General features: G+C 48.5%; 1 protein-coding gene across 2 annotated transcripts in view; it reads left to right on the top strand.

Annotated features, from left to right (window-relative positions):
• LOC105470273 (protein disulfide isomerase family A member 5) overlaps positions 1 to 18874 on the top strand; it is a 93948-nt gene that overhangs the window by 61100 nt on the left and 13974 nt on the right. For both annotated transcript variants that reach the window (XM_011722084.2, XM_071092348.1), the window contains 3 exons: positions 3274 to 3410; positions 17514 to 17584; positions 18088 to 18248. In XM_011722084.2, coding sequence (XP_011720386.1) covers positions 3274 to 3410; positions 17514 to 17584; positions 18088 to 18248 — 369 coding nt within the window. The remainder of the gene's footprint in view (positions 1 to 3273; positions 3411 to 17513; positions 17585 to 18087; positions 18249 to 18874) is intronic.

Genomic DNA, 18874 nt, shown 5'->3' with positions numbered 1-18874 from the left:
GACCCTCCCAGTCCTAGAGAGCCTGGGACAATTGCTGTCTCCAAACTGCGGAGCTCATAAAATCAGTCACATGAAGGGAGATCGTAAGGGAACATACAAGTCATCAAATCTGCCCCAGCAATTCTCCTTTCAACGTTTGCATTTCCTCACTCCCACTGGACTCATTCTGAGGTTCCCCATTCATGCTTGAATGACTCTTATTATTTAGGTGATAAATTATATCTAGGAGCATTGGGGTAGTACTTTATAAAGTTACAAAGCATCTCACATCCATTCTCAGCTTAGCTGAGCCTGAGAGCTAGGTAAAGAAAGGACCACAATGCACTGTCTTGTCACTGTTTTAAGCTGTTTGATTGTGGCTAGTGGAGGAAACAGGACTCAAGCCAGGTCTTCTGACTCCCAGTTTGGCCTTCTTTCCCTCTCCCCTGCTGTAGACAGAACACTCTTATTTACACCAAACCGAAGTTTCTTTCTCTGGAGCTTCCACTCGTTAGTGTTGATTCTCCTCTTCAGGGCCCTAGAAAACAAATCTGAATTTCTTTTCTTAATGCAATTTGGAATATTTGACGATAGCCACTGTGTTCTTTTATGTCCTCTCTCGAAATTAAACACTTCCGGTTCCTTAAGCCGTTTTTCCCCGAATGAGAGAAATGAGCATTCCCTCATTCAAGGAATCTCCTATTCAACAAGCATGTATTGAGTGTCTGCTGTGTATTGGGTGCAGGAGTTAGTAAAGAGGTGAGGGAGAGCCCAGTCTTCAAGGAGCTCACGGCCTGGGGTAGGCAGGGAGTGAAAAGCATCATTTAGCGTTTTGGGTTCAGACTCCCACTCAGTTCGTCTCTTCCCAGTACATCCTCTTACCACGGTGCCCAGTTCTCCAGTCCTCTCCCGAAAAGAAACTTCCAGTCGTCTCCTGGGTGGGAGAGGGGGGCGCCCTAGGATCTGAGGATCTGACCACTCCTGTGACCGCTAAACCTCCTGTTCTCAGCTGTAGGCTGTAGCTCTGCTTCAAGGAGTGGGCCTCCGGGCCCTTCAGAGCCTTGTCTTCTGTGTGGGTGTTGTTCTTGGGCCCCTACTCTGCTTTTTCTGCCCAGAAAGTTTTTTGTTTTTTGTTTTAAACTCCTGAACTGTTATTTTAGCAGTTTTAGAGTGTATTCGCCTCTGTGGTTAACTAGAAGTTCCTCCGGTTGTTTCCTTACGGTGCCTGTACTCCTGCAAAGCCATGGCTTCTCCATCCTATATTTGTGCACTTGCTGGACTTTTTAAAAATTTAGTTTTTGAGTCGATTACATTCACATAATTCAATTTTTTTTTTTTGAGATAAGGTATTGCTCTGTCACCCAGGCCGGAGTGCAGAGGGTGCCATCATAGCTCACTGCAGCTTTGAACTCCTGGACTCAAGCGATCCTCCCGCCTCAGCCTCCTGAGTAGCTGGGACTACAGGCATAGGCCACCATGCCCGGCTAATTTTTTTATTTCATATTTTTGTGGAGATGGAGTCTCACTCTGTTGCGCAGGCTGGCAAAATTTTAAGATGCTTAAAAAGAATACATTCAAAAGTCTCCCTTTCACTTCTTTCCTCCTTCTTATCCTCCCCCCCATACCCTAGAGTTTACAACTTAGACCAGTTTCTTTCATGTTCTTAGAGTGTTGCTTTATGTAGATATTAGCAAATGTGAATAAGTATATTTTATCTCCCCCCTTTTAATGCAAAAGTTAGCAAATTCTAGACTGTTCCTTCCATCTCCAGCAGTTTGTCCACATCAGTGTGTACAGAACATCATTCTTTGTAGTGCTCAGCCCTCCCTCGTGTAGATGGACAGCAGTTTACCTAAGCCATCCTTCCAGTCTCCGCTATGACAAATAACCTGCAGTGAATGCCTTCAGATGCACATAATTGTGCACGTGTGCAGGTGTATTGTAAAGATAAGAAGTGGAATTGGTAGTGTTTTGAGGGGTCAGTAGTTTGAGCCCAAGTATAGGAACCTAGATTGCATGATGTTTGTCTAGGACCATTGTCTGGCTGGTGACTCATTCTGAAGCTTGATTTTGCCACCAGTCCTATCTGACATTGGATATGCATGGGCTGAGATTGATTTGCCCTCTCCCTGCCTCCTTCCATTTCTTGGGACCCGGGAGGCCGTGGCAGCCAGTGGGGCCCAGTCAGAAGGGCCAGAGAGGGCTTCTGAAGGCGACATCATACCCGGGCTTCTGCGGAGGGAAGCGAGTGGCAGATTTCCATTGTGTCAGCCACTTCGCTCCCTCTGGATTATCCAGCCCTGGCTGCTGGAACTTTAAAATGTTTCCTCCTGTAGGCTCTCAAAGGCGGGACACAATGGTTGTCTTTTCACATTTGTCATCCTCGAGGGTTTTTTCAAAGCTGCAATTTGAAAAAACTGGCAAGGGTAGTCGTGGCAATAAAGCAGCAGAGAGACTGTGTCACCACCAGCCGCCTTGTCCTGAACTTTGGAGCAACGGAGGGTCCCTGCAAGCCTCCCTCCTCCTAGCAGATGATGACATAGGACTGGCACACAGTCACGCTGCGGAAACGAGCTCCAGAAAGGTCAGGCGGCTGCCTAAGGTTTTGCAGCTGATGAGTAGTAGAGTTGATTTGGCTTCTGGGAGAACTAAGTAAGTTGGTTGTTGGCCTCTGGGAAGGATTAGTGATGTAGCGTCCACACTCTCATAGTTAGGATACCCCCAGCCTTGCTTCCCTCACTGCGACCTTCCCTGCACCCCTATGTGGCAGCTTCCGCTTGCATGGCCTAAATCTGAACTTTCTCAGATACCTGGCCTCTCTCTCTCCTCCTCACCCCCTCCTCTCTGTATCCTCTTCCTCCCCTCCACTGCCCAGGGGGCAGTTTTAAACACAACAGTGAGCTTTTCCAAAGGTCACCATTCACTGTTGTTATTTATTCTTTCCAGTTTGCTCAAAGTTTGAAAAAGGTTGAGAAAGCTAACAAGCCCCCAGATTCCCAGGAGGAAGTGAGATTTCTTAGGCTATCTAGAGAGCTGTAGCCAGAAGCCACTGTTTATAACAGGATATCAGCTAAGTACCTGTCTGGGGCTTTGTGGGGAAGGTGGAGGTGGGCAGGGCAGCACCACTCACCCCACGACACCTCCATGAGGGCAGTTTCTGGTTTGTTAAAGGCTGAGCCCCTGGAGTGGGCCATCCCGAGCCTGTGGGGAGCTTCGTGTCCAGGGGGCTGGAATGAGAAGGGCTGCCCAGGCCCTAGGGCCTGCTCTGAGCTCTGCCTGTTTTTGGTCTTCCAGTCCACAGCCGCCACAGCCCCAGGTCCCTGAGACTCCCTGGGCAGATGAGGGCGGCTCCGTTTATCACCTGACCGATGAAGACTTTGACCAGTTTGTGAAGGAACACTCCTCTGTCCTCGTCATGTTCCACGCCCCATGTGAGTGGAACTTTGCTCCTCCCCCTCCACACCCTCCCCTCTCTCAGAGTAGGATGAGCGTGGCGCTTTGCAACGTGAACCCAAGAAGCACTTATTGGCCGGGCGCGGTAGCTCAAGCCTGTAATCCCAGCACTTTGGGAGGCCGAGATGGGCGGATCACGAGGTCAGGAGATCGAGACCATCCTGGCTAACACGGTGAAACCCCGTCTCTACTAAGAAATACAAAAAAATAGCCGGGCGAGGTGGCAGCGCCTGTAGTCCCAGCTACTCGGGAGGCTGAGGCCGGAGAATGGCGTGAACCCGGGAGGCGGAGCTTGCAGTGAGCTGAGATCCGGCCACTGCACTCCAGCCTGGGCTACAGAGCGAGACTCTGTCTCAAAAAAAAAAAAAAAAAAAAAAAAAAAAAGAAGCACTTATTTGTTGGATGCCAGGACTCGTGCTAAGCTGGGGGATGCAGTGGTGACGGGCAAGGTCCCCACCCTCATAGTGCACATGGCCTACCCCCCATTGCCATAGAAACAGCACAGAAGTCCTGACTGGGCTGCATTTGTCACTTAGCTAGAGTTCAGTGAGGCTCCACCACCCCTAGCTCTGAGCATCTTCCTCCCAGTCAGCATGAATTGGAGAAATTAGGCTGGAAGCACCCTGAGATGTTACCTAGAACAGACTGGGCCTGGAAATAAAATTAGGGCTGGTGCCTCATCTGGGGGCTCATGCCTATAATCCCAGCACTTTGGGAGATCGAGGCAGGAGGATTGTTTAAGGCCAGGAGTTCAAGACCAGCCTGGGCAACATAGCAAGACCCCATCTCTACAAGCAATAAAAAATTAGCCAGGCGTGGTGGTGCACACAGGAGGGCCTGTGCTTGCCCGGGAGCTGAGAAGGCATGGGGAGGCCAGACTAGAGCTGCAGATCACGTAGCATCTAGAATGCCTTCTGTCTGCTTCACCTGGTTGCAGTTTCAGCCTGAAATGACCACAGTGAATCAAGGAAGTAAAATGCTGTAAATGCTATCAAACGTGCTTGCGATAAGGGCTGGAAGGCCTGTGGCTCAGGAGTTTTCTGGGCCAGTGTCCTCCCTACTCCCATGGAGTGTGGAAAATTGACCATCGGTGGTTTCCAAGAGGGACAGGGCTGCCCCTGGGAAGGCAAACAAGGCCACGTGAGAGCCAGGGGATGGCAGGCACAGGCACAGAGTGTTGTGAGTAAGAGATTGTGGAGGAAAAGCAAGAGGTCAGTGCCTCACGGAGCAGGGCTGAAATTGCGAGGTCACGGTGCCTGAGGACGGTTAGTCCATACAGGCATATTCTGTGAGGAGGAAATGTTATTACTCCTCTTAAACATAGGATCCTCATGCCAACAATTGTGTGTCACCTGACGGCGGTAACAAATTGTCTTCCTGAAGGGTCATCTTTCATTTTACCCAGAGTGCCAAAAGTGAGTACGATTAGCCCCATTTTACAGATGAGACCATCACACAGAGAAATGACATAGACCGCCCACGGCTCCATGAGTCCTGAGCTGCTTCAGGCCTCAAGAGCCTTAGGATCCAGGAAGAACAGGGTCAGAGCCTGAGCCCTGGTCTCCTGGCCGCCTCCCCTTCCCCCACAGTAGCTGTGGGTTTGGCTAGCCTGGGAATTGTTCACAAACGTACTCTTACCATGGATTTTCTGAACTCTTTCTTTCTTGCAAGTGCTAAATTCTTAAAGGAATCCAAAGGAAAGGTTTCCTATAGCTCTTCTTCTGAGTTCCTAGAAAAGAGACCAAAACAAGCCCCCAAAACTAAGTTTCAAAAACCCTCCAGTCTTGTGGGCCTCTCCTGATGAAGCGCAGTGATGGGGCCTTAGGGGTGTCTGCCTCAGGTCTGCTAGGGCCTTGGTGAGGGCATCCCCGAGGGTAAAGGTACCCGAAGAAGTGCCCACCATGAGGCCAGCCAGGCAGCACTGCAGTTCTCTTCCTAGCTATAAAATACACTCCCTGGCCAGCCTCAGAGCTGCTGCTGGAAGCAGGTCTTTCAGGAAGTTATGTTGAACCTAGAGCCGAAATCACCCTGCTTGCACCCCGTCCCAGCCATGACGGCAGATACCGGCTGGCTGTTTTCAGTTCTTCCTTGGGAACCTCCAGCGTCTTCACCGCCATGTGTCTGTCCTTCCAGTTACAGTCAGGAGAGGCCACCAGTCCCCTGGCCATTCATGGTTCTGCACGTGTGAGTTTATTTCTGCTGGGCTGGCAGAGTGAGAGGGATCAGGGCAAAAGCACGTGGTTAGCTTCCTGATGTGCCGCCCGTTAATGTTCCCATTAGATGGTAATAGCTCTGGAATAATTCTCTTTCTACACACTCTTTCATTAGGAGCATGGTCTTTAGCCTATGAAGGGATGGAATATACATGCTTTTTAGGGAGTTCAGAGCTTAGGACAGGTGAACTGAGAGCAGAGAGCTCGTAGCTGCCTGGCTTTGTACCTCGTGCCAGAGTGCTTCTGAGAACCCCCAGTGATCAAGAAACCACTTTTGCAGTGTTTGAGGGACCTGGAGTAAAGGACAAATGCCAAGAGGCCAGAGACCAGCAGTGTCATCCGGGGTTTCCTAAGTGCAGAAAGGGTGAATTCCAGAAATCACAGTGTTCCAGGTGTCAGTCCCAGGCCAAATACGTAGTGATTTGGAGACAGACCATTTTAGAGACTCACAGAAACAAATTGGGATCCATCTAACATAGCAGACCACAGCTTCTACTCCAGATGGCTGAATGCACTGCTTAGTTTGTTTCTTGGTACAGGATTGCTGAGCTTGATGAATTAGCATGTCTTTCTTTTATCAAGACATTTGACAAAATGAGTGGCTCTTTTCCTGAGTGTGATGGGGAGAATCAGACAGGATGGAGCTACCCTGAGGGGAAGCATCCCCTGAATATATTGGGACTGTGAATCTGGCCTGAGTCTGTCTAGAGGGTATGTACTTGTTTTTAATTAGCAACTTTGTTAACAATATAAAAAGGCATACTTTCACATTTGGCAGGGTTAGCCTTGGGAAAAAGCTAACCAGTTGAAATATCAGGCCATGCATTGACATTTTGAAGCACCCCAACAAACCAAAATAGTGGGGTTCAAACTAAAAAGCTGAATTTATTTTTTATGACTCTATACTAATTATAAAAGTAATGCATGTACATTTTGTCAAGGGATAATATAGGAAAGTATGGAGAAGAAAATTAAAATGCTTCCTGATACTGATTCCCAGAGAAGACCATGGTCTTTCTTTGCAGTGTTGTTTGTTTGTTTGTTTTCTTTTCTTTCTTTCCTTTTTTGACATAGGGTCTCACCCTGTCACTCAGGCTGGAGTGCAATGGCACAAACACAGCACACTGCAGCCTCAACCTCCTGGGCCCAGGTGATCCTCCCGCCTCAGCCTCCTGTGTAGTTGGGACTACAGGTGTGCACCACCACACCTGGCAAATTTTTAAATTTTTTGTAGAGATGGGATCTCACTTTGTTGCCCAGGCTAGTCTGCATTGTTGCTTCTATGTCCATAGTAAGTACCCAGTCAATGTTAGTTTCTTTCCCGTATCCTGCTTAGAAAGGCCAGGAAGGGAAAGGGCCTTCAGCTTCCTCCTGATCTGTGCTGCCCCAAGGCGGTGCTCTCTGTCACCTGTGGGTTCCAGAGGCAAGTCACTTGCTTCTCTGCCTGGAACTGATGGGATACTTGTGAGGCCGCCCTGCTGGGCTCTTGGTAGGAAAGGCACACGGCACCCCTCCCTGTTCTGTGTTACCCATCACCATGAGTGATGACCGACCTGGAGATGCCATGGGCCCTGCTCCTTTACCCTCTTGCCAGCACTCCCGCCACTCACTTCCCACCTCAGCCTCCCCTGTCTCCCCATTGTCTTCCTTCCCTTTGTCTCCCATCAACAGCCCATTAGAAACCCTCCACAGACACTTCAGTGGCCTCTCCAACTGATGCCTAAGTTGTCACTATATACATGAGCCCGAGGCAGCCACAGTGCTAGGCCCTTCATATGGGTGATCTCCATCCTGCCGCAGGCCACACTGTCCCCCAGGAGCTGGGCTGGGCCTCCTGGGCAGGACAGGCTGAGTGTGAGCAGAGGGCTCTGAGAGCGGCGTTTGTAGCACTGCCAGTGACAGAGCCTGGGCCCAAAGCCAGGAGCAGCCTCTCTTGCTAGCACTTGGCTTCCCCTTTGTAGCGAGGCTTCATGCCTGACCTCCCTCTGGTCCTCACGGTGGGGCCTCACATGTACCCCCAGGCCCAGTTTTCTCACCCTGCAGGCAACAGAGATGCTCTCTGCAAAGGGTGTGTCAGCAGGACACTGGCTGCTGCCACCCGTGGCACCTTTTGTTTTTCTGCAGCGTTCTGTATGAGAGAAGTCAGAGTGTGTGTGGCCATACTCATCGCCGCTTGTCACTGTTTTTTTCCCTCTCTAGTAACTCCAGGCCTGCATTAGCAGGGGAAGGACAGGCTGCTGTGGGACCACCTGAGTAGACATCATTTATGTGGGGATGTTCAGGGGAGCAAAGCGGGCATCCCAGAGAGGGGTGTTCCTGAGGAGCAGCTCGTCTCTGCTAGGCCCGTAGACACCCATGCAGGTGCTGGGGATCCTGAGCACCCCCGCCCTTCCTCTCCCCTTTGCTGCAGGGCCTGTGGGGGGCCACGTGGCTCTACCCTTGCCCACCCCCTGACTCATCAACCCATTTTCCTTGGCAGCAGGTCTAAGATGGGATGTTTTCTTTGCCATAACTCGCCTCCAGTAAGTGTCTGCACTGCCTTCCAGGAGCCGGGCTGTTTCTGGCAGCAGGTCCCTATCAGACTCAAGATTTTCTGCTGCCATCTTTTTTTTTTTTTTTCCTCAAGCTTTTAACTTTATTTTTGTCTTATTCTCAAAGCAATATATAACCTCTGTAGAAAATCTAGAAGGTACAGTGAAATATAAATGATCAAGGAAAGAAACTACCTATAATCCCATTATCCAGAGGAAACCACTTTTTTTTTTTTTTTTTTACACTTTTTGGCATCATTCTTGCTATTGTCGTTCATTTATTTTTTCCCCTTGTTTTTAACTTTTATTTTTAAAATGAATATACCATAAAATTGACCTTGTTTTTTAATCACATGTATAGATTTGTGTAACTATCATGCCACTAAGTGCCTTCATGCTGTCATTTTACTTTATTCATTCATTCATTTATTTCTCTTTTTTTTTCTTTTATTTTTTTAGAGATGGAGTCTCACTATGTTGCTCAGGCTGGCCTCAAACTCTTGGGCTTAAGTGATCCTTCCACTTCAGCCTCCTGAGTAGCTGGGACTACAGGCACAGGCTACCACATCTGGCTAATTATTCGATTTCTTTTTGTAGAGATGGAGTCTCCTTGTGTTGCTCAGGCTGGTCTTGAACTCCTGGGCTCAAGTGATTCTCCTGCCTCGGCCTCCAAAGCAGTTGGGATTACAGGTGTGAGCCACTGCACTTGGCCACTTGTATTTTCTAATTACACAAATAATTTAAGAATAATATTAACAGTATTCTTGTTATCAGCAGTGCAAGGTTCAAGGGATACATAAGAGTACAGTGTAGACAGTGAAAATCCCTCACTTCCCATGCCGTGCCCCTTCTCAGGGCTGGTCACCACTCACAGTGGAGGATGGATCCTTCCTTCTCCTTCTGCAGTGCTTCTACCTAAACAACAGGGGTTGGGTTTTTTTGTTTTTGTTTTTAACATAAATAGCACTACTTTCTATCCATTTTTCTGTGACTTGCTTTTTTTAAATTGTCAGTAGGTCTCGAAGATATTTTCACGTAAATGTAGATATTGGCACCTAAATCTACCTCAATCTTTTTAACCATTGAATAGTATTTTATAATTTGGATATGCCAGAAATTTTAAACCATTCCACTATTGATAGGTATTGTATTTATCTCCAGTTTTTCACTATTCAAACAACATAGTGAGCATTGGTAAGCATATATAATTGGGAACATGTATAAATATTTGTGATTAATTCCTAAAAGTGAATTTCCCTGGCCCTGGGGTAAGTAAGCTTGAGCTTTGATAGATGCTACCAAATTGCCCTACAGAAAGGTTTTCCCAACCCCAGCATGTGACAGAGCCTTTGTCCTCGCAGCCATGGATACTATCTGCCTTTTATATTTCTGCTAAGCTGGGCAAAAGAGCAACTTGTCTGCAGCTATCTGACCTCTCGGGAAGCTGGATATCTTTTCATGTGATAATCAGCTTTTCATGTTTCTTCCATGGACCACCTATTCATACGCTTTGCCCATTTTTCTGCTAGGTCTTTTTATTTATTTGTCTTTTTATTCTTGACCTAGAACTCTACAATTATAGATATTAATCTTTATCTGTTTTCTGTTTTCCATGTTCCGATAGTCTATTTCTTGCTCTAACTTTGTTTATGGTGCCTTTCATTGTACAAAGCTTTACATCCTTTTTAGCTAAATAATGGCTATTATATTTATTGGTCACTGATCACACTTACTATGGATCAGGCATTGTTCTAGTACTTTCCATATTTTAACTCATTTAGTCTTCATTAAAAAATTCTGTGAATTTGATGTCATGATTAATTATTCTCATTTTATAAGTAAGGAAGGAGAGACACCAAGAGGTCAAGAAACATTCCGAAGGTCGCATAGCCAAAAAGTGCAGCCAGGATGAAATCCCAGGCTGTCCCAGATGCCACAGCCTAACCACTGAGCCATTCTGCAAGTCTGCCTTCTCCCATCCTGACCTCTGGGGTTTGTGGGTTGTTTAGGAAATTCTCCCTTAGGATATAAAAATAGTGCCCTATATTTTGTTACAATGTTTGTATTTTTCCATTTCTTTCTTTAATTCATCTCTATTTTTCATTTGTTTGTTGTGCCAGGTGGGAGGAAGGGATCTGATTTTCTTTCTTTTTCTTTCTTTTTTTTTTTAGACAGGGTCTCACTCTGGTCACCCAGGCTGGAATGCAGTGGCATGATCGATCATAGCTCACTGCAATTTCAGACTCCTGGGTTCAAGTGATCCTCCTGCCTCAGCCTCCTAAGTAGCTAGGACTACAGGCACACACTACCATGCCTGGCTAATGTTTTAAATTTTTATAGCAGTGGAATTTCACTATGTTGCCCAAGCTGGTCTCAAACTCCTGGCCTCAAGCAATCTTCCTGCCTTGACCTCCCAAAGTTCTAGGATTATAAGCATGAGCCACTGCATCTGGCCCTAATTTTATTTATTTAAGTCTTTCTTTTTTTTTTTTTTTTTTTTTTTTGAGACGGAGTCTCGCTGTGTCTCCCAGGCTGGAGTGCAGTGGCGTGATCTCGGCTCACTGCAAGCTCCGCCTCCCGGGTTCACGCCATTCTCCCGCCTCAGCCTCCCAAGTAGCTGAGACTACAGGCGCCCACCACCATGCCCGGCTAGTTTTTTGTATTTTTAGTAGAGACGGGGTTTCACCATGTTAGCCAGGATAGTCTCGATCTCCTGACCTCGTGATCCACCCACCTCGGCCTCCCAAAGTGCTGGGATTACAGGCTTGAGCCACCGCGCCCGGCCTTATTTAAGTCTTTCATATGCATCTTTTTCCTTTACATTTTCCCCTTAACATTATCTTGTAGGCATTTTCATATGTTACTAAAAATGTTTTTTTAACATGCTTTTTGTGGCCACATAATATTCCACTGTATAATATAATGACACTGTAAATTAGTTAACTAGCATCATAATATTGAAAGTTTGAGTTGTTGACCATATTTCCCATTATAAATCATGCTGCAAAGAACATTTTAATGCATAAATATTTGTCTACATGTCAGATTATTTCCTTAGGATAGAAACCTGGAAGTAAAATTTTAAAAGCTTGTTTATCCACATTTTGCACTAACATAAAGGAAAAAACAAACTCTTTGCATAAAAGGAAGGGCCATGTGATGAATAGAGGCGTCTGTGAGTGTGTGAGTCTTCCCCAAGATGCCTGTAACCGTCAAGGAGTCCACTTTGGTGCTTATGCATTTGGAAGCCTTAAAAGAGCTCTGAGGTCTCTGTAGGCCCCTCCGTGTCCGTATTTCTGCTGCATTTGTAGGAAACCCTCCCTCCCTGGCATGCCCCAAGCCAGATTCCAAGCAAGGCAGGAAGCAGGCTCTTCTAGAGGCCCAAGTACTACCCCAGTACCCTGGCTACCAGGGAGCTTTACAGATTAATCTAGTCCCCTGGGAAATTCTGGTTCCAGCATCCAGGAAAGCCCTATAGCTGGTCTGTAATAAAATCATAAGAATAATTGAATTTAATGAAATCCAGAGGAATCCGAGGGCTTGGGGTCGACAGGAGGCCAACATTCCCACAGCCAGAAAAGAGCATGATCAAGGAGTTGATGTGCAGACCTCTATGCCAGATCATGGAAATCAGAGTAAGTGCACTTACACAGATGATAAAAGCCCAACAAGGAAGTTTAGCAATAAAACTTAATGGCCCCTCAAATCACAGTCAGGACACAGAATGCAGTGGGCCAGAGTCCCGCTCCCCACGTGTAACCCTCCTCCTCCAGCTGTCCCACAGCCAGAGACATCATGAAGGCCAGGCCCAGGGGGCTGGTGCTCAGGTCACGGCCAGCTCTATCCATCACCCACAGCTCCCCAAGACAGGAGGGTGTCAGGGAGGGAGGTGTTTGCTCAGCCAGACCTTTCTCCTCCTGTGGGCCTGGCCAGGTTCCTCATCTTAAACTCTGTTTGCAGAAGTTTATTGCTTAGCCTTAGTGTCTTATTCAGGGTCAGAGGGAATTGATGCTAGAATTGAAAACCATAACGATATCAAGAGAATTCTAGGGTATGTATGGGAAACTTTAGAACAGCATCCTTAGATATTAGAGATTTTGGGAAACATTTTTCTCCTAGTGAGGTGCAGAGGAGGCACAAAGATGGTAGTGGTAAGGGGAGGGGAGGGGGCGTGCACAGTAAATGGCTTGGTTGCCAGTTCTGCTCATTCGAGGTGTTTAGTCATATTAACGACTATTTGAGTGCAAGCCATGACCCTTGCCCATAAAGAATTTAGTCCTGCCAAACCTTGTGTGCACAGGTGTAAACCTAGCAACCTAACAAGTCATGAGGCTAATTCATTCAGGAAGTGTGTGGAGCAGCGTGGGCAGTATCAGGAATACAGTGGCCAACTAGACAAGACAGCTGAGCCCCTGCCTGCACATACGGAGCCTCCATTCCAGTTGAGGGGATGGGCAGGGAACAAGTGAGCAGATTACTCCAGCTGCTTTGAGTACAATTAAGAAAACAAAACAGGTTATTGGGAGAAAGCGTGATAGCGTGAGGCGCCTTTGGGATGGGTGGTCAGGGAGGGTCTCCTAGAAGGTGAAATTTGAGTGGAAGCCTGAGTGGCTGATGTAAAGGGTGAGCCGCACATGGGAAAGAACATGTTGCAGGGCCCTGGGGTAGAAATGAGCTTGGTGTGGTTGCAGAAGAGAAGGAGAGCCAGAGGCTGCAGTAGGAGTGACCTGAGTTGAGGTTGAAGGTAGGCAGGACTTAGACTGTGTGGGGTCTGTAGCCATAGTAAGTTTGGATTTGAATCTACCTGTGATAGGAAGCCACTGGGAAGTTCTAAGCAAAGGGATTTGATATGATTGATGTTTTGAAAATATACCCCAGCTGCCCTTAAATAACAGAAGACAGCAGTATCACAGTCACAAAGCAACACAAAATTAAATGCCATAGAAATACCTGAATAAGAAGTATTTTGTAATTAGAAGAGAAACAGATCATTTGATGGGGCTACAGTGAACTGGGAAGACTCAAAGCAGGGGCCAGAACCAAGGCAGGATTGTGAGGGGTTGTCCAGGGTGGATGCTGCCTGTGGAGAGGTCCTATCCATCAGGACAGGGGCTGGGAGGAAGAGGGGGCAGGTGGTGATGGCCCTGGGGGATTTGTTACTTCATCTTCCAGTGCCACAATTTCTGGCACTGTAAAACGGACCTACTGAGCTGGGTCACATGTCTGGTGGGGCTGCTGCAATACAGTGTGGAAGCCCAGCACAGATTGCGAGTGCTTTCCTTATAGAGGTAGGGAATTCTGGGAGCTGAGGCCGAAGTCCAGGAGACAGCCACGTGTGTGAGCTGCAGAAACTGGTTTCCTGGTATCGACCTCAGCTGGCTTCGCATGTCTGTGGCAGACGTTGCAAGGTGGTCACGGCTCCTCTTCCCAGTGAGCCAGTTCTCAGACTCAGCCTCTGTCTCAGGCCCACTGCTGATGGAAGCTGGCAGGTGGAATGAAACCCACTTGCCACCCTAGCAGGGCAGTGGCGTCAAAGGCCTGGAGCCTGATAAAGGGATGAAGTAAACCTCCCTACCAGCACAGAGTGAATTCTCATCTTCAGGAGTCCTGCCACATCAGCTGGGTCACTTTCGAAAGAAACAGTGATTCACAGTGAATGGCAACGGCTGGCTTTTCTTTGTCTTCCCTCCCCCGACTCCTGCTGCAGTCCCACTGTCCACCTTGACCGTGGGCCCTGCCAGCAGCTGGCCTGACAGCACCATCCATATCATGGAGGGTATGGGGAGAGTGGTCAAGGGAGCCTCTCTTCCCTACCTCTCCCAACTCCCACGGAGGCCACCCAGGGCCTCACGCCCGTATTTCCTGAGGCCTCCCTGTGTGTCCTCCACTATGTGCTGCTGGGCCGAGTCAGTCTGTCTCAGGGCAGTGGACCTTTGAGGACTTTGCAGGGACCACTCACGTCTCTCCAGAGCAGGTTGAACTCACTCACAGCCGCAGGCGAGTCTCTGAGCTTCCTTCTCCTGCAGTTCGTTCGTGCAGGGTGAGCCCCTCGCTCTGCCCCAGTCGGAGAAGGTCAGCCTGAGAGCAGGAGAGTGGGGGGCTCACCTTGGACAGGTGCAGGGAGCAGCAGCCTGGGGGTGCCCCAGGGGCAGGGAGATCCCTTTAAGAACTGTAGAATTTTTTCATCCTGACCATGGCCCCAAAGGATGGTTTACTCCACTCTATTTTAGTGAGAAGCAAAAAAATAATTTTTAATCTTAATATACCTCATATTAAGTCAGTAGTCCGTGTTCTTCCGCTTCCCCTCCCATTGGAAAGTGATTGGCTTGGAGTCTGGTGGCCTCCTTTGTCCTGGCTCCTAACCCCAGTTCTGAGGATCCTGCTGGAATTATACATACATGTGGAGTATCTGTATCAGTGTGGGGAAGGAGAAGAGAGGCTTTTGTGACAGTCTCAAGAATGTGACTGCCGGGGAGGCTCAGACTCCTGCCCCAGCTCTCCCTGGTCCCTCTTGAAGTTCTTCTTCCTCTCACTGCTGAGGTGGGGGCCACTGCCTAGAGGGAGGGGCCTGCCTACTGTGCCCCACTGGATCACGGGCTGCATGTGTCCCATTGGGAGCAGGCTCAGGGAAATACAAATAGCACTGCATGCTTTTGTTTCAGGTGCATCCTATTAAATGGGCTTTTGTGGTTGCCTCTGGGAATCTGCATGTAATCGGTGTGTAAACTTGTTTCTGGGGGGAAAACAGCCAACTTAACAAAAGAACCCTTTTGTAACTGGATTATTTAGGCGACACATGGCTTGTGATGATGCTAATGTTCATTTCTGGAAAGTGATATTCTTGTCATTCAAAATAATGATGATCTTGATGCCTCTACAGCTCATGATAGGGGGGATCCCAAGTGGGGTCTAGTCAGACCATAAACTCCCAACGTTGTCTAACCCTGTGTGCAGTTTTCTGGAAGAAGGGTTTACCACTTTGATCATGATCTCCATAATGTCTGACTGCAGGGGACATTAAGAACATCTGCTGTGGAGAACCAGGCCAGGAACAGCCAAGCTGCCCTGCCCAGCCCAGGGGCAGCCTCTAGGTGGCTGAGCTCAGCAGTCCCAGAGGAGCCCTTAGGAGCACTTTTGGGGCTGTGTGCCTTGCTCAGCCCTGGCAGCGGAGTTCTGCACTGCTGAATTGGGCATGGGGACATCCTTGTTTCTCTGAGGCTGGCCCTGCCCTCCTGACTGGGACCTCTGTCCTCTGTCTCTAACTTGCCCCCATGTGTCCTTTCATCTGCCACCTCCAGGAGGTCTTCTCAAGCCCCTGGTCACCCCAGGAGTTGTCTACTAATTATTTAATTAGGTCTCTGCATTGCTGACCAGTAAATATTTATCATATATCTATTAAATGATAATCCTTTTGCTTCATGGGGAGGTAGAAGGTAAAACAAACCTCAAGTCCCACCTTTAGAGTCACCATCTGGGGCCAGGCACAGTGGCTCACACCTGTAATCCCAGCACTTTGGGAGGCCGAGGCAGGTGGATCATGAGGTCAGGAGATCGAGACCATCCTGGCTAACACAGTGAAACCCCGTCTCTACTAAAAATACAAAAAACTAGCCGGGCGTTATGGCGGGCGCCTGTAGTCCCAGCTACTCGGGAGGCTGAGGCGGGAAAATTGCTTGAACCCAGGAGGCAGAGGTTGCAGTGAGCTGAGATCGCGCCACTGTACTCCAGCCTGGGCGACAGAGCGAGTCTCCATCTCAAAAAACAAACAAACAAACAAACAAAAAAAACAGAGAGTCACTGTCTGGTACCTAGAGCCCAGCGTGATGAGTGTGTAGTGTGGGTACAATATGTAACAGGGCTAAAAGCAGCTGCCAGCTCCCCCAGGGCTGCCAGGGCAGCTGAGGAGTGCTCTTCCTCTGGTTCATCCCTTGAAGACATCATGTGTGCCACTATATTCCCCTCTGGACCAAAGACCATGGTCCTGTCTGTCATTATGCTGGAAGATTCTAAGGGCTAATGCCTTTTCTACCCTTTCTTCTGCATCATAGCCCAACAGGAGTAGGGAGCTTCCTAGATAATGGCAGCAGAGATGCCTGTATACCCAGCAGTTCCTCCTCTTCTTGCTGTGGAGCCTCCCAGTTGAGGGTTAGCAGTGTCTCTCTTCTTGGATCCACCTGGGAAGAACAGACATGTTGGTGTGGCTCAGAACTGTAGTCACTCCCTTGGCTGCATTCCATGAGGGTCAGTGCCCTTGACCAAGTCATGTCTCCAGTGCTCTGTCCAGAGGAGGAGCTTGACAACACTGCCTGGGAGCTCGAGGATCGGTTTGGTTTTCTGTTATCAGTTAAGTGGGGAGTAGCACTCCAGGGTCCCTTGTCCCTGAGAGGGACAGGGTGAGGATGAGCTGAGGAAGCCAGGTACAGGCAGGAGTGGAGTGGAGAGATTAAGCATGAGACAGGTTCATGTCTCACCTGGAGCTGAGTTCTGCAGAAATGGCCTTGGAGGAGGAGACAGGAGCTTTCATCCCTGCCGTGTGCTCAGCTGGAGGCAGGAAAGCCGATTCCATAGCTCAGTGGGAGGTCTCCTCTGATTATACTGTTTGACTTTCTGTCTTCCTTTCTTCTTGTCTTTCCTTTTCCTAACAATCAGTGGTAGAATTAGTGTTCTCAGCTCCCACACAGTGGCACACCCCTGAGAAGGTTGAGTCACGACCTGTCATCCACTGATCCTGGTTAATGCATGATCCCCGCACAGCCGGGCTCACCTTCTGAGCAGCCTCCAGCCTAAGCCAGTCTGCAGACCCCTCACCTCCCAGTCCCTCCAGCATCGGAGGCCAGAAAGTACTCTTTCTATTAAAATGAAAACGATGTACAAATGTCGAGGTCTGTCATCTACACGAAGTGCTTAATTACTTTTTAATGCATGAAATTTTATGATTTGTGACATCTTACTGTGTTCATGTGGCTGTAAGAAAAGGACGGAGCAGTTTCTATCCCAAGAAAATCCTATCATGTCATGTGGGGACAATTGGGATGTAATTATGTCCCATACTCATGCTTCTGTGAATTTTTATGCCCAGCTCAGGGCCTCAGGCCTCAGAGGCCTCTTTATGTAGTTGTTTTATTTTTGTGTCTGGAGTACCTTCCCAATACCCCAACCCATTTCTGGTGGATTAAGCAAAATATTTCTTTTCTTTGAGCTGGTGCTGCTGCTGCTTTTCTCCCAGGTCCCCCCAGTGTCTGGGAATGGGGCTGAGCTGCCTTCCAGAGGCGGCGCAGGGGAGCATCCCGAGGGCCCCTGTGCCATAAGAATGGTTTCTCTTGATCTCTCCCCACAGGGTGTGGCCACTGTAAGAAAATGAAGCCAGAGTTTGAGAAGGCAGCAGAAGCCCTCCATGGAGAAGCAGATGTAAGCTTCCTTTCCTTCCCCTCACCGTTCTCTTTGAAAGAATCATTGACAGGTGGAATCATTATGACTTTGCCCTACAAGCCCTGCTGCAGCTCCCCTGGTCCCTGGAGGCCAGCAGTACCTCTGTGTGCCCAAGTAGAATGCCTTAGACAGATGGGATCCTAGAGGAGGGCAGAAGGACTATTGGGCCATGTTCCCATGCCTGTCCGGGTGACCTCTACCTGCTCCCTCTCTTCTCTGGGACCCTGGCTAATGGGAACAGGTGCCAATCTACTCAACGTGGCTGGTGGGGCAGATTCAAAAGCCTCATCTCAGCTCCTAAATGAGAAATGGCCATGCCAGTGTTCAATTGTTCCCTGGGATATAGGAGCCCATCGGGCTAGCCACCCCAGTTAAATTCCGGCAGGTCCAGGATGGGCTGTGGGGGCAGCATCTGGGCTCCTGTGTTCCACCAGCACCGCATCTGAGGCTGTAATGCATGGTTGGCCTTTCCCCCATCCCAGAGCTCTGGTGTCCTTGCAGCTGTCGATGCCACTGTCAACAAGGCCCTGGCAGAAAGATTCCACATCTCAGAGTTTCCTACATTGAAGTATTTTAAGAATGGAGAGAAATATGCAGTGCCCGTGCTCAGGACAAAGAAGAAGTTTCTCGAGTGGATGCAAAAGTAAGTGTTATAATCTCAATAGCACATCCTAACTGCCGGCTGGCGGCCCCTGGAGACCACCTTGAGGAGGTGAAGTAAACTTTATGGTCAATATCCTGGGCTCAGGCCCACAGGAGTCAAGACAGATCTGACTTCCTCAACCCTAAAGCCACCCTTTGTGTGCTGATCACATGTCCTGATCAGCAGGTCACTGCTGGCAGTCCTTCTGGACGCAGCTTCATCGACACACTAAACCGTGTGTTGCTTTTTCTCTATCTCAGCCTCCTTAGGCCCAAGTCTCATTGTCTGCATTTTATTCCAGTCCCTTTGAATAAATGAAGGAGACACAGCTCTTCATAGCCAGAGCTAGACTCATTTCGTCCAGGTTTGCTAGTGGTTGGCCGGGCCTCCGGTAGCGTCCACGGGGCAGGCTGCGGTGGTTTGCAGCTGAGGATAAAGATTTTGAAGAGCCCCCTCAGCCTGTGTATTAGTTTGCTAGTGTTGCCATAACAAAGTAACAGACCAGATGGCTCAACAATATAATATAACAATATAACAGAAGTTTATTTTCTTACAATTTTGTTTTGTTTTGTTTTGAGACAGTCTCACTCAGTCACCCAAGCTGGAGGCACAATCTCAGCTCACTG

The sequence above is a fragment of the Macaca nemestrina genome, chromosome 2, assembly GCF_043159975.1.
Source record: "Macaca nemestrina isolate mMacNem1 chromosome 2, mMacNem.hap1, whole genome shotgun sequence".
NCBI lineage: Eukaryota > Metazoa > Chordata > Mammalia > Primates > Cercopithecidae > Macaca > Macaca nemestrina.
The sequence above is the reverse complement of the archived record's forward strand: the minus strand, read 5'-3'. Positions and strand labels throughout refer to the sequence as shown.